At 40.8% G+C, this 14,255-nt stretch overlaps 1 protein-coding gene across 5 annotated transcripts in view; it reads left to right on the top strand.

Moving 5' to 3' along the window:
• Positions 1-14,255, top strand: part of LOC120538647 (leucine-rich repeat and fibronectin type III domain-containing protein 1-like protein) — a 561,847-nt gene that overhangs the window by 482,894 nt on the left and 64,698 nt on the right. For all 5 annotated transcript variants that reach the window (XR_005635489.1, XR_005635490.1, XR_005635492.1 and 2 more), the window contains exon 5: positions 2,506-2,617. Coding sequence is in view for 1 of the 5 variants with exons in the window: in XM_039768031.1 (XP_039623965.1) it covers positions 2,506-2,573 (68 nt within the window). In the remaining 4 variants the exon portion in view is untranslated. The remainder of the gene's footprint in view (positions 1-2,505; positions 2,618-14,255) is intronic.

Here is a 14,255-nt window from a genome sequence, read left to right as displayed (position 1 = left end):
TGTGAGCCAACATCATTTTCTAGCCTGTGCAGTAAAATAGAATGGTCAATGGTGTCAAACCAACCTAACAACATAATTAGAGTGGAGTGGATATCTGCACTTCTCATCATATCTTTAAGGGAGAGACCACCCACCCTGTGGAGAAAGTTCACTTTGGCCGCTTGCACCCGCAATCTCATCCTAATGACCTTTTCGTCATTACCCAAACTTCATGACCTTAGTTAAGGAGAGAAACACAGATCGACTGGTAAATCGAGAGCCTCACCTTCTGACTGAGCTCCTTCTTTACTATTAGCAAATTCATACCTGCATTCACCACCACCATCCTAACTCAGCATCCCTCTTCCCTTTAATAAACAAAAATGATAACAGCAAATTAGCCACAAATTAGCGAGCTTAGTTCTTCAAGTTCAGGTCACGTCAGGTTATAGGATTGCTGTCTTCTTCTGAGAGCTCACAAAACAGGGTGGCCCGTACTTACTCACAGGCTGTAGCATTTAAACTACTGTGTGAAAAGTATCGAAAATGGCATCACTGTGTAGCCTGAGAACTGGAGTAACGATGTGCTGGACTGGGCAACCCCTGCTGTGTTTGAATACCGAATGGTGGCGAATCAATTGTCGCTAGAGCAGCAAGTATTTTGTGTGCATTTATAATCTGCAACAAACAACTCTGTGGTGGTGAAACGGAGGATGGCAGTTGAGTTGAATTGAGTTTGGAGGCAGTGGCCCTAGTGTGCTAACCATTGCAAGCATAAATGCAAAATTTGGCATCAGTGGTACTGTTTTGCAAGCAAAGGGAGCAGGTAGGCCCAGGAGTGTGTGTACCGATGCCAACACAGCTCTTGTGGCGAATGCCTTTCAAAGTTGGGTTCTTCTTCAGGCGTGTATCGATCTGGATGGCGTATTAGTGGACCACATTGGATGAAAAAGCATTTAAGATTCTTAATGTTCAGTTCCATTATGTTACATGTTAATAACATTGGTAGTTTCCCTACAATAACACCTTTTCAGTTATATGAAGTGAGACACAAAATTAACCGGATTGGTAAAAATAAAATGTATGGATGAATTACAGCATCCTAAACATTCTCACCTTCTATATACTCCCCCTCCCGATCTCTAAACCGCTCCATACGTATCATCCATTGATTCAAACAATGCTGGAAGTCTTCTTGCTTGAGGGTCTGCAACAGGCTTGTCATTTCTGTGTTTACTTCATCCATTGAAGAAAAATGAGTTCCCTTCAGGTCACTTTTGATTTTCGGGAACAAGTAAAAATCACAGGGAGCCTAAATCCGGCAAATAGGGAGGATGTTCGAGGACAGGAATGTTATTGTCAGTCAAAAACTGCTTTACGGAAAAAGCAGTACGATCATTTCGAACAATCTGATTCATCATTGTGATGTTTTCACTCATCTGAGACGAGTGTAGGCAACCTGGGCGTTGAACATCTTGCACATTTTCTTGTCCTTCCTTGAAACATTTGTGCCACTCAAAAACTTGTGTGTGAGGCAAACGTTATCACCCTACACTGTTTTTATCATTCCATAAGTTTCTGTGGCCATTTTGTTCAATTTCACGAGAGATTTGATGTCAATTCGCTTTCTGATTTTTTTCACCCGACATTATCGCGGCAACTCGTGTAGAGATTGTTGCACAAATACTGACTGGGCTATTCACAGGATATACATAGCCAGTTGGCAGTTTGAGATTGTTTGTAGGAGTGGATATGGTACTATGATTCACGTCCGGCCGATCTCCAGATGGTTTTCCAAGAAAGCCCCAATCCCATTCCGGTTATTTTTGTGTCTCACCTTGTATACATGAATATGTGCCACCCTGTATATCATAGAAAAACCAAAATGTTAGGAGTCAGGTGCCCTCAGGGCATTGCAGGAGGAAAAGGAGAGGACATGGTTAGCGACAGCACCCCCTCTTGCTCTAAAGTGGTGCTACATACCTTTGAGGAGAATGATGAACAGATTAAACTGAACTGTTTAATTCAGATTTCCTGGGTATAAAAATCGCAGTTTAGCCACAAGAATCTCCTCAAAAAAATAAAAAGGGAAAGATGAAAAAATTCATAAAATGGACCAATCATAATAGTGTCTAACAGCCTGCTTTCGATCCTGAAAAATCCAGTCTTGACCAGGTGAGACTTTTTGTTGAGGAGCCAATGGTTCATCATCTTCATGTAGTTGTACTATCACTGAAAATGTGATAAGTAGAAGAGCGTGGGGGACAGCAGGGAGTAGTGAATCTCCATAGAGTTCTAAGTAAGTTATAATCATTCTGAGATAAGATTAAGTAACACGACTTTCAAATTAATTTGCATGAACTCATTAAAAAAAAAAAAATTCTTCTCAAGAAAAGGACATCATAAAGCTAATTTACCAAGAATCGTCCAGGGCCTTGTATGTCTCCCAGCTGGCTCTTGGGCAGAGAAAAAGATTCTTGGAATGCCATATGGTTTCTTTGTCTCATGGATGTTTATTTTTGACAGATGCACAGATGGCTCAGGCTGCAGAAGAGAAGAAGAGTCCTCGGGAATGGAGTGATTTTAAAATTTGATGACTTCGTTCACAGGCCCTGGGAAACAGCCATCATTCTAAAGAGTAATCATAACATTTTTTTTCTGCATTTTTAATGACTGCATGTGTGTTTTCAGAAATGAGACTTGCTTTAAATACTCAGACACTGACACCAATTTGGTATACATGTATATATACAAACTGAAAGCCACTTCATCCAAGTTAGCGTCACAAAGGGCAGTGCCTATCCAGCTCGAGGCAGCAAAGAGCCTCAGACCAGGTGTCGAGGATGCGGACGCACAGCCACACTTAGTCACATTGGGGCCAATTTGGAGTCACCAATCACTCTAATCTGCACATGTGTTGGAGACATGGGATGAAAATGGGTGTACCTGGAGAAAGGTCACTAACTGGGAGAAGGTGCCAACTCTACCTAGACGATCACCAAGTCTTTCTTTTATACAAACTGGATACGTGAGGCAGCAAGGCTGACTGTGAAACGTTGTCAACATAAGGGTAAAAAAAAATCCCAATCGTTTCTACAAATTACAAGATTTAAGAGAAGTGTCTGTTATATTTAGAATACATGTGATCTACAGTCTGTTCTTATAATCGTTCTACCACTGAACAAACAATTGGATTGGCTTCTTTCAATAATTGAATGGTTCAACAGTCACCAATTAGAGAATGTCTCAGCCTTGTGTTCTTGTTACTGGGACAGCTTCTGTATCGATGGCATGAACAGGTAAGAATATGGACAAGGGAGTGGACAGAAGAAAATTCTGTCTTATCTGATGTCCTCTTATCAGTGCCCTCCATAACGTTTCAAAGACCCATTTTTATCTTCACTTACCCTACTGCACCATGGTTTAAAAATACAAATCCAACAATTCAGATGGGATTAAAGTGCACATTGCAGACTTTCATTTAAGGGGATTTGCATACATTTTGGTCACACAACACTTTGTCTACAGGTTCCTCCACCATAAGCACAATGAGCACCACAAGTGTTTGTGATTCCTCAGGTCTATTTCATGGCTTCATAAGATACCTTTCTCTATTCCAAACATTATGGTGCCCTGAAATGGGGGGAACATGTAGAAAAAGCATTGTCATTTCTACATGCTGTGGGAGAAATAATCCCAATGATTAAGGAAATAAGGAGGGCAATAAGTCCTCTTGATGGAGGACTACCATGCTTGGGAAGCATGTTTATTAGATATTTGCAGTATTTTTTCACAAAGGACAGTGCCTAATATTAGAACACCAGTAACAGCGCACTGCAAGATAACGTGCAGTGAATACACTTGATTTGAGCATTCCTAGTTCGCATCCTCTTTCTTTCAATGTACGTTTACCATTCGTTTGCTCAGAGGCTGATGCACTTACTGCTTCATGAGCAGCTCTTCTTTTCTCCACCCTAGCGGCCGCTTCTTCTCTTCTTTCGTCGGCATCTTTTTATGTTAAAACTGATTAAGTTAGTTTTTGTTTGGCAATTACTTAGTACGTTTTTCTTCATTTTTCACTTCAATCTGCCTTAAGGATGATTTAAGATATTAAGAGGTAGGGGAAGTGACCGCAAAGGTGGTAGGGAATAACGGTGCATGTACACATGCGGCGCATGGCCGTCCTGCTGCACGCTGCCGAGAGTTGATTCTACAATATAATGAAAAAAAATAAAGAGAGTAATAAAAATCATCATCCCAAAAGTGGATATTAGATATAACGTAGTATATGTGTGCCAAATTTCAGGTTAATTGGTGAAGCGGTTTGAGAGCTACAGGTGATTTAAAATCCTGGACAGACAAACGAACAGCCACGGTAGAGTATTATATAAGAAGATATGAAATCTGACAAATGAGAGGAGACCATTCCGTCCATCAAACCCATTTCTTTAGCTAATAGCTAAATTGTCCCAGTATTCTCATCCAGATCCTTCTTAAAGATTTTCAAGGTTTCTGCTTCAGCTCCATGTCTCAGTACTTTGTTCCAAATTTTCACAATGCTTTCCATAAAGAAGTGCCTTCTGGCTTCAATCCTAAATGCACGTCCACTTAATGTCCACTGTTGTCTTCGAGTATGTGATTCACAAGTAAGATGAAAGATTTCTGTTGGATCTTCTTCATCAATGCCTTTGAGGAATTTTCTAAACCTGGATTAGGTCCGCATGCAGCTTCCTCCACTTTAGAATAAACAGGTGGAATTCTCTGGATCTGTCAGAGTAAGACATGTCCTTCAGTCCCATGATGCACTTGGTTGTTCTCCTCTGCACAGCTTCCAGTGCTGTTATGTCTTTCTTGTACTGTGGTGACCAGAACTGTACACAATTCTCCAGATGTTGTCTTAGTAGTGTATTAAATAGTTTGAACATTGCGACCCTTGACTAAGGGTGGGATGCAAAAGTTTGGGCAACCTTGTTAATTAATAGTCATTATTTTCCTGTATAAATCGTTGGTTGTTACGATAAAAAATGTCAGTTAAATATATCATATAGGAGACACACACAGTGATATTTGAGAAGTGAAATGAAGTTTATTGGATTTACAGAAAGTGTGCAATAATTGTTCAAACAAAATCAGGCAGGTGCATAAATTTGGGCACCACAAAAAAGAAATGAAATCAATATTTAGTAGATCCGCCTTTTGCAGAAATTCCAGCCTCTAAACGCTTCCTGTAGGTTCCAATGAGAGTCTGGATTGTGGTTGAAGGTATTTTGGACCATTCCTCTTTACAAAACATCTCTAGTTCATTCAGGTTTGATGGCTTCCGAGCATGGACAGCTCTCTTTAACTCACACCACAGATTTTCAATTATATTCAGGTCTGGGGACTGAGATGGCCATTCCAGAACGTTGTACTTGTTCCTCTGCATGAATGCCTTAGTGGATTTTGAGCAGTGTTTGGGTCGTTGTCTTGTTGAAAGATCCAGCCCCGGCGCAGCTTCAGCTTTGTCACTGATTCCTGGACATTGGTCTCCAGAATCTGCTGATACTGAGTGGAATCCATGCGTCCCTCAACTTTGACAAGATTCCCAGTCCCTGCACTGGCCACACAGCCCCACAGCATGATGGAACCACCACCATATTTTACTGTAGGTAGCAGGTGTTTTCTTGGAATGCTGTGTTCTTTTTCCTCCATGCATAACGCCCCTTGTTATGCCCAAATAACTCAATTTTAGTTTCATCAGTCCACAGCACCTTATTCCAAAATGAAGCTGGCTTGTCCAAATGTGCTTGAGCAGACCTCAAGCGGCTCTGTTTGTGCTTCCTCTGCATCACTCTCGCATACAGCATCTCCTTGTGTAAAGTGTGCCGAATGGTTGAACGATGCACAGTGACTCCATCTGCTGCAAGATGATGTTGTAGGTCTTTGGTGCTGGTCTGTGGGTTGACTCTGACTGTTCTCACCATTCGTCGCTTCTGTCTATCCGAAATCTTTCTTGGTCTGCCACTTCGAGCCTTAACTTGAACTGAGCCTGTGGTCTTCCATTTCCTCAATATGTTCCTAACTGTGGAAACAGACAGCTTAAATCTCTGGGACAGCTTTCTGTATCCTTCCCTAAACCATGATGGTGAACAATCTTTGTCTTCAGGTCATTTGAGAGTTGTTTTGTGACCCCCATGTTGCTACTCTTCAGAGAAAATTAAAGGAGGAGGGAAACTTACAATTGACCCCCTTAAATACTCAGATTGACCTGTGTATGTAGGCCAGGGGTCACTGAGCTTACCAAGCCAATTGGAGTTCCAATAATTAGCTCTAAAAGTTTTGGAATCAATAAAATGACAACGGTGCCCAAATTTATGCACCTGCCTGATTTTGTTTGAACAATTATTGCACACTTTCTGTACTTCCAATAAACTTCATTTCACTTCTCAAATATCACTGTGTGTGTCTCCTATATGATATATTTAACTGACATTTTTTATCGTAACAACCAACGATTTTTACAGGAAAATAATGACTGTTAACAAGGTTGCCCAAACTTTTGCATCCCACTGTATATTCAATAGATTCAACCTAACATTTTCTTTCATTTTTTAATTGCTTCTTTACGTTGTTTAGTCAATGGACTATAGATTGTAGGTCAGTGTCTCCCATCCTGTATTTATAATTGATGTTCCATTTGCCCACGTGTAGCACTTTGCACTTTTCTATAATAAACTGTGGGTGTTTGCCCAGTTTTGAAGCTTGTCCAGGTCTTTCTGAATTCTTTTTGCTGCCTCCTCAGTGTCTGCCATTCCACTAATTTTAGTGTCATCTATGAATTTCAGAAGTTTACCAACTATGTCAAAATCTGTGCTCATTCATTCAGTCATTTTATACCACTTACCTGAAATCAAGTCACGGAGGCAACCATCTCAGTACACGCTTATTAACTTGTTAACACATACTGTGAAATCCCAAGGTGTCCCCGGGTCATCTAAGAGATATAATTCTCGCAGCTAGTTGTGCCTGTAAAACTTCCACATCCATATCAGATGCCTAAACCATCTTAGTTGACTCGTTTCGATGAGGAAGGTCAGTTGCTGTACTCTGAGTCTCTCCCAGATGTCTATGTATCTCTCTGTCTCTAAGAGAGAGCCCAGTCACTCTGGGGAGAAAGCTTGTTTCTATCCATGGTCTCATTCTTTCAGTCATTACCCAAAGCTCTTGACCATAGGTAAAGGTATGGACGTAGATCAACTGGTAAATCAAAAGCTTCGCCTTCTGTTTCAGCTCTTTCTTCACCACTGCTGTCCTTATCCGTGTGTCTATCTATCCATCTAGTTTCCCCTCACTCGTAAACTCCTCCACTTCAGGCAGTAACTCCCCTCCCACTCGGAGAAGACAGCCCACCTTTATCCTAATGAGGTGCTGATCCTGATTCCTGCCACTTAACACTCGATCGCAAACCACCCCAATGCTGCCTGAGTTCTCAGCCCGATGAACCACGTCATTTGCAACAAGAAGAGTCAATTTCATTTATCTTCTTTTTCATCTCTATATATATCAAATCCAACATCTGTTTGTATGTCTGTCTGTCTGTATGTCTGTCCGCTTTTCACAAGAGAACTACTTAACGGATTTAGATTGGGTTTTTTTCTATTATTCGCTTGAACATTCCAGTTAATTTTGTGACTTCTCTCACCACGCTAAGCATCATAGTTCACTTGTGGTACCGATTTATTTGCATGAATCTGAGAAAGACACAGTGGGCCGAGGGGAGTGGGCGGGGCCCTCCTCATCACATGTCAGCCTTAGAGCGTGTACCTTACATCTGCTTAGCTAGCGAACGAGAAAACTACTTAACAGATTTAGATCGGGTTTTTTCTAGAATTTGCTTCAACATTCCGGTTGATTTTGCAACTTCTCTCATTGCACTAAGAATCATAGTTCGCTTGCAGGAGTCATATATTCATGCTAATCTGAGACAGAGGCTGTGGACCGAAGAGAGAGGGAAGCGTGACGTCAGAAGTGGGGAGTCGGTCCACCTCTGTGTTTTGGAACATAACTTTCCTCTGCTTAGCTAGCAATACCTTTCTGTTTATTGATTTTTTTTTTTTTAATCTGCAGGGGTTCTAAGGCCAAAAGACTAGCCATCCACCACTGCACATCCTACCTAACCCTAGAGAGAGACAGGTTAGGAGCCTGCACTGATACAGCACATTGCCTCACACACCACATGACAAACCAACTCAGTATCCCAGATTAGGACCTGAGTGCATCCATCCAACGGGTGACACCTCAGCACAACACTAGTTCAGATGGAATGGTGAGGGGTTTTTTTATGGTATCTGGAGAGCCAATTCTGCCACCAACCCCCAAGATTTCCCTGCTGGATGGAGAGCCTACTTGCAGGGCTGGGTGCAGATTAACATTGGACCACTGCCCCGGGAGAACAACTAACCCCCGGGTTGCCACACGATTAGAAAACTGCTGGAGCAAAGCAGTTAAACATCGAAAATCTTTCGAGGCAACGTGACCAACGCTCGTCCTTTTATTTGACCCCTCACCACATGTCCCAGCTCTGCATTAAGTTACAAGCCATATCACAAAATAGAGACCAGACAAAAAATACAGATATATATATATTTTACATATAGACAAAAAATTTAAACAAACAAATGCATAGCAATCAACACCACCTTCCCCGGTTTAGGAGCGAGATGTTCATGAGTAGGAGAAACCAGTTTGTCCATATAGGTTAACTGTCTTTACTGTTTATGGCAAAGAGAAGACCCACCGGAATATGCCGGCCGTCGAGCCGATATCAAAAGAGATCAATCCTACCGGTCCAAAAAATCGTCAGCGAAACCAAAGAAAAAAGAGTCCGTCTTCAGAGACGCGTCTCCCTTGTGTCGCTGACTGAACAAATTAGGGTTAGGGAAAAAAAAATTTCTAGCAGGTATTTTTCTTGGCGCTACTTTGTCACTTCCCTTTGCTCCATCACAAGATGTCTCCCTTTCTCCCCTTCTTTTCTGTTTTTTTAAGTCTTCAGCACCAACCATCATAACCGTGTTATGACATCCCCCTTAAAGGTGTATTTACAGTGTCCACTTCCCCTGCAATGCACCCTACGGAGCAGCAGACTGCCAATGGAAAAATAGCACATGAGGCACCCGCTACAACGTCATACACAGGACGGAGGGCCTTGCTCAAGGGCCCAATTGAGTATAGTCAGGGGATTTGAATCGACAACCTTCCTATTACCAGTGCAGATCCTTACCTCAGAGACACCACTCTGTCCTTACATAACCTAAATGTTCTTAAATTATTCCTCATTGTTTGCAGACTTTGCCTGAGAGACTTTGATGCACTGAGTCTCATGGACAGCTGGTGACACTGGTGGCTCCACACACAGAGTGTCGGTTAGAAGAACCAGAAAAGGAAGCAGAGATTAGTGAATATTGTAAATCCTTGAACAGTAGGATAATTCAATACTTACATGGTCTATTAAGTGTACAAGTAAAATATAACTAGGAACGAGCCAAATTTTAAAAAATGGGTTCCTAGTGTAGGGGCTTTAAAATGGTCACTGATGATTTGAAAGAAGACAGACACACCAATATCCGGATTCTGCCGTTTTTTTCTGCAACAATGTCATCCAACTAAAAGACAAGCAGTAAGTGGCACAATCAACATGCGCAGCGACAGGCGCTCTCTCAGTCTCCTGCAACAGCGTCATCCAGCTTTTTTTTATATTAACTTTTTCAAAACCATACAAATTTAAGAAATGCATATGAACAATTAACAACGAAGGACAAAGTATAATTAACATTGTAACATACATAAAAGACAAGCAGTAAGGGGCACAGTCAGCGCACGCAGAGACAGGCGCTCTCTCAGTCTCCTGTAGCAAGCCAAACAATATGCTAATGAGGCTGGATCTCCGTCAAATTAAACACTTTTAAAATCCATTTCTGCCCACCAAAAGTGACGACAGAACCTCAAGATACATCAGTAACCACATGACGTAGTGTTTCTATGCAGTTTCAGACAGAATACACAATTTCAAAACTTGTCAGCTTACATGAGAGACGGAGAGTATTGAGAAACACCTTACCTGCAACAGTGTGATCCAGCTTTTGCCAGGAGTCTGCTGTTATGCTACATGTACATCCCACGGGTGTTTCATTAATTAAAGCCCCCCCTGCTACAACAAGCAAACAGGAACTATTATACAAAAGATACACTGATTGCATTCATATTAAACAAAATTCACAATTTATAAAACAGAAGCATTTCAGTATTAAAAAAAAAATAGTATTGAGAATGTTCACTAAAATAAAGCATAATAAACTAACTCAGTTTTTTTTTAAACACTTCACAATATCAGCCTGGCGAATCTCCATTGGTAAAGTATTCCAGATTTTTGGTGCATAACAGCAGACCACCTTGCTACTTCTTTTAAGCTTGGCTCTTGGAATTATAAGCAGACCAGTAGAAGATCTAAGGTTACAACTTGGAGTATAGGGGGACAAAAATGATAAAATATAGGAAGGGGAAAAGATTATTTAAGGATTTATACACCATTAGCGGTATTTTAGAGTGAGTTCTAAAGGACACAGGCAACAAGTGTAATGATGCTGAGACTGGTGTGATGCCCTCAGACTTTCTGTTTTTGGCTAAAATTCTTGCTGCTACGTTCTGCACTAATTGCAATTGATTGACGACTTTCTTAGGTAGTCCAGTTAGAACTGCGTTACACTAACCTAGCTGAGTAAAATCAAAAGCGTGAATTCAGTTTTCAGCGTCTTGTGATGTTATAGGAGGTCTAACCTTCGCAATATTCCTTAAGTCAAAAAATGCAGTCCTAGTTATCTGGTTAATGTGCGATTTAAAGTTTAGGTCAGAGTTCATGACTGCACCGAAATTCTTTACCTTGAATTTTAAATCTAAATGATCAGGTTTATTTCTTATACCTTTACTATTTCCATTTTTTTTTCAATCACTAAGATTTCTGTTTTTTCCTTATTTAGTTTGTGAAAGATACTACTCATCCATTCAGAAATACGAGTAAGACATTGAATCAGAGAACCAAGAGCATCAGTGTTGTTTGGCGCTATCGATAAAGAAAGCCGCGTATCATCTTCATAGCTGTGGTAGCTTACCTTGGGTTTTGAGATTATCTGTCCTAATGAAAATAATCTGACCTAATGTAAGCTCAACATGCATCACAGGAAAATTAATGGAAGGAATTATTAAGGATAAGATTGAGCAACACCTGGCAAGAACAGGAGTTATTCTGAACAGTCAGCATGAGTTCAGAAGAGGGAGGTCATGTTTTACTAACATGTTGGAATTCTATGAGGAGGCAACAAAAGGATCTGATCAAAGTGGAGCAGATGATGTTATTTATCTGGACTGTCATAAAGCATTTGATAAGGTGCCACATGAGAGGTTGGGCATCAAATTAAAAGAAGTGAGAGTTCAAGGTGATGTTTTCAGATGGGTGCAGAATTGGCTCAGACACAGGAAGCAGAGGGTGATGGTGTGGAACCTCATCAGAACTGGCTGATGTTAAGAGTGGTGACCAGCAGGGGGCAGTGCTGGGGCTGCTGCTATTTTAATATATATAAATGATTTAGATAGGAATATAAGGAACAAGCTGGTGAAGTTTACAGATGATACCAAGACAGGTGGATTAGCAGATAATTTGGAATCCGTTATATCATTACAGAAGGACTTGGATAGCAGACAGGCTTGGGCAGATTTGTGGCAGATAAAGTTTAATGTCAGTAAATGTAAAGTATTACACATAGGAAGTAAAAATGTGAGGTTTGAATACACAATGGGCGGTCAGAAAATCGAGAGTCCACCTTATGAGAAGGATTTAGGAGTCATAGTGGACTCTAAGATATCGACTGCCAGACAGTGTTTAGAAGCCATTAAGAAGGCAAACAAAATTTCAGGTTATATAGCGCCTTGATGTGTGGAGTACAAGTCACAGGAGGTTCTGCTCAAACTTTATAACACACTGGTGAGGCCTCATCTAGAGTCCTGGGTGCAGTTTTGGTCTCCAGACTACAAAAAGGACATAACAGCACTAGAGAAGGTCCAGAGAAGAGCGACTAGGGATTGAATTATGAGAAAATATTAAAAGAGCTGAGCCTTTACAGTTTAAGCAAAAGAAGATAAAGAGGTGACATGACTGAAGTGTTTCAAATTATGAAGGGAATTAGTCCAGAGGATTGAGACGGTGACTTTAAAATTAGTTCATCAAGAACACAGGGACACCATTGGAAACTTGTGAAGGGTAAATGTCACACAAACATTAGGAAGTTTTTCTTTACACAAAGAACGATAAACACTTGGAATAAGCGACCAAGTAGTGTGGTAGACAATAAGACATTAGGGACTTTCAAAACTCGACTTGATGATTTTTTAGAAGAAACAAGTAGATAGGACTGGCAGGCTTTGTTGGGCTGAATGGCCTGTTCTCTTCTCGATTGTTCTAATGTTCTAATGAAAGTATGGAGATTGACAATGATTCCAGCACATGCTTATGTTTGAAATGTGTCATTTTTAACTTTCTGGAAAAGCCTTTTAGAGGACTAGGAACCGGTAAAGAATCACATATCAAAAATATTTTTGTGATCATTATCCCTGAAATAGCATAAAACGACACACCCCACGTGTCTATAGTAACAATTGCAATGTTCTTGAAATTTTATAACTTAGACCCCTTGTATTTCATTAGGGGGTGAACCCCCGGAGTCAGTTGACGTGTCATTCACCCCTTCAAGTCCTTCTGATTATCATTGCTGAAAAAACTTGTTGGTTTACTCATTTTCATTAGGATGTAATTTATTGCACGAAACACATTCTTTTTGTTCTTCCTAGAACAACTAATCCAAGTTTGTGACATCACCATAAACAGACAGCAATGCAAGAACATCCTGGTCCTCTTTTAAGTCTGTCCCCATGTGTCCTAGTTGGTCTAACTGGTGATTCAAACGATTAGCTGTCTTTACAATCTTAACCTTGTTCCACACATGTCTAGGTTTGGCAGCGGATGTGCTGTATATACAGTAGAACTGCCAAAAACTCAACAGGATGAAAATGCCTAGGAGAACAATTTCTAATTTTGTGCACACGATATTAGGCCTGTTCATTTTAGGCTTTCCTCCAAGATGAAACTTCCCATTTCGTGCGTATCCAGCAGCCATCTGCAGTGATTTCAGCGTCTTCTTCTCAGTTAAAAGTTCACTTAGTGCTCTTTCTGTTAAATCCTTCCTTCCGTGAGGCTTTATCACAGAATAATAGGATAATCCCTTTTTAATATGGTAGCCATTTAAAATGGATACTACAGGTGATGATATCTGTTACATTTTATTTTTCATTCACTTTGGTCTCACAGTAGCTACCCCGCCATTCTCATGTCTACAGCTAATTAAGGCTTTTAACTGTATGGCTTTGAAAGTGTAATATTTCACTCGCCGCCACAGGGCACTTTCTCATCTTTTTGTTAATGACCGCCACACCATTAATGCTGTGTGCTGATATTTTTTGAGCTCCTTTAGTTCTTCTGCTGGATGTCCTGTTCTCCTAAACCGCTCATCCTCTTGCAGTTAGTGGTCTTCTGCTTCATTGCAGACTCTCCCCCCATGGAGGCCCTTGAGGTTTCATGCTTGGTGTAACTCCATTTAATTTCCACAGACACAGCATACTTACACATTACTGAACATGAATAAAGTTACTCTGTACTACTAGTACTATAGTACTTTATTATGCTTCACTCAATATTCTATCCCTCAAAATAAAGGTCAGACATTTATCTTATTTGAGAATATAATTATGTTTTGCACATATTATCCAGCAGATTTGTTTTTATTTTCATACATGTTGTGTGATGGAAGTGGGGTGCCAGTGAGCCCCAAACCCCAAACACGAGTACACAAATACAGTCCCAGGTTCAAATAAATGGTGATTTATAACAAAGTACCTCAGTATAAGCACAAAGCATAAGTTTTCTCTCCTCTCAATGCCACATTGCTCTCCTCCAGTCAAGTGTTGCCTTCCTTCCTTCCAGCACTGACTCGCCTGGATGAGGGAGTGTGGTCCCTATTATTGATGCCAGGGCTTTGTCTATTGGAAGCACTTCTGGTGCAGACGGAAGTCCATTATAGTAAGGGGTGTGGCACCCTGCAGCACCCTCTTGTGGTGCCTCCAGACCGCAGCAGGGCTGCGTTACCGGACTACAATTCCCAGCATACCTCACTGGTGCCCAAAAAGACACCAAT

Source organism: Polypterus senegalus, chromosome 11, assembly GCF_016835505.1.
Source record: "Polypterus senegalus isolate Bchr_013 chromosome 11, ASM1683550v1, whole genome shotgun sequence".
Taxonomy (NCBI): domain Eukaryota; kingdom Metazoa; phylum Chordata; class Cladistia; order Polypteriformes; family Polypteridae; genus Polypterus; species Polypterus senegalus.
The sequence above is the reverse complement of the archived record's forward strand: the minus strand, read 5'-3'. Positions and strand labels throughout refer to the sequence as shown.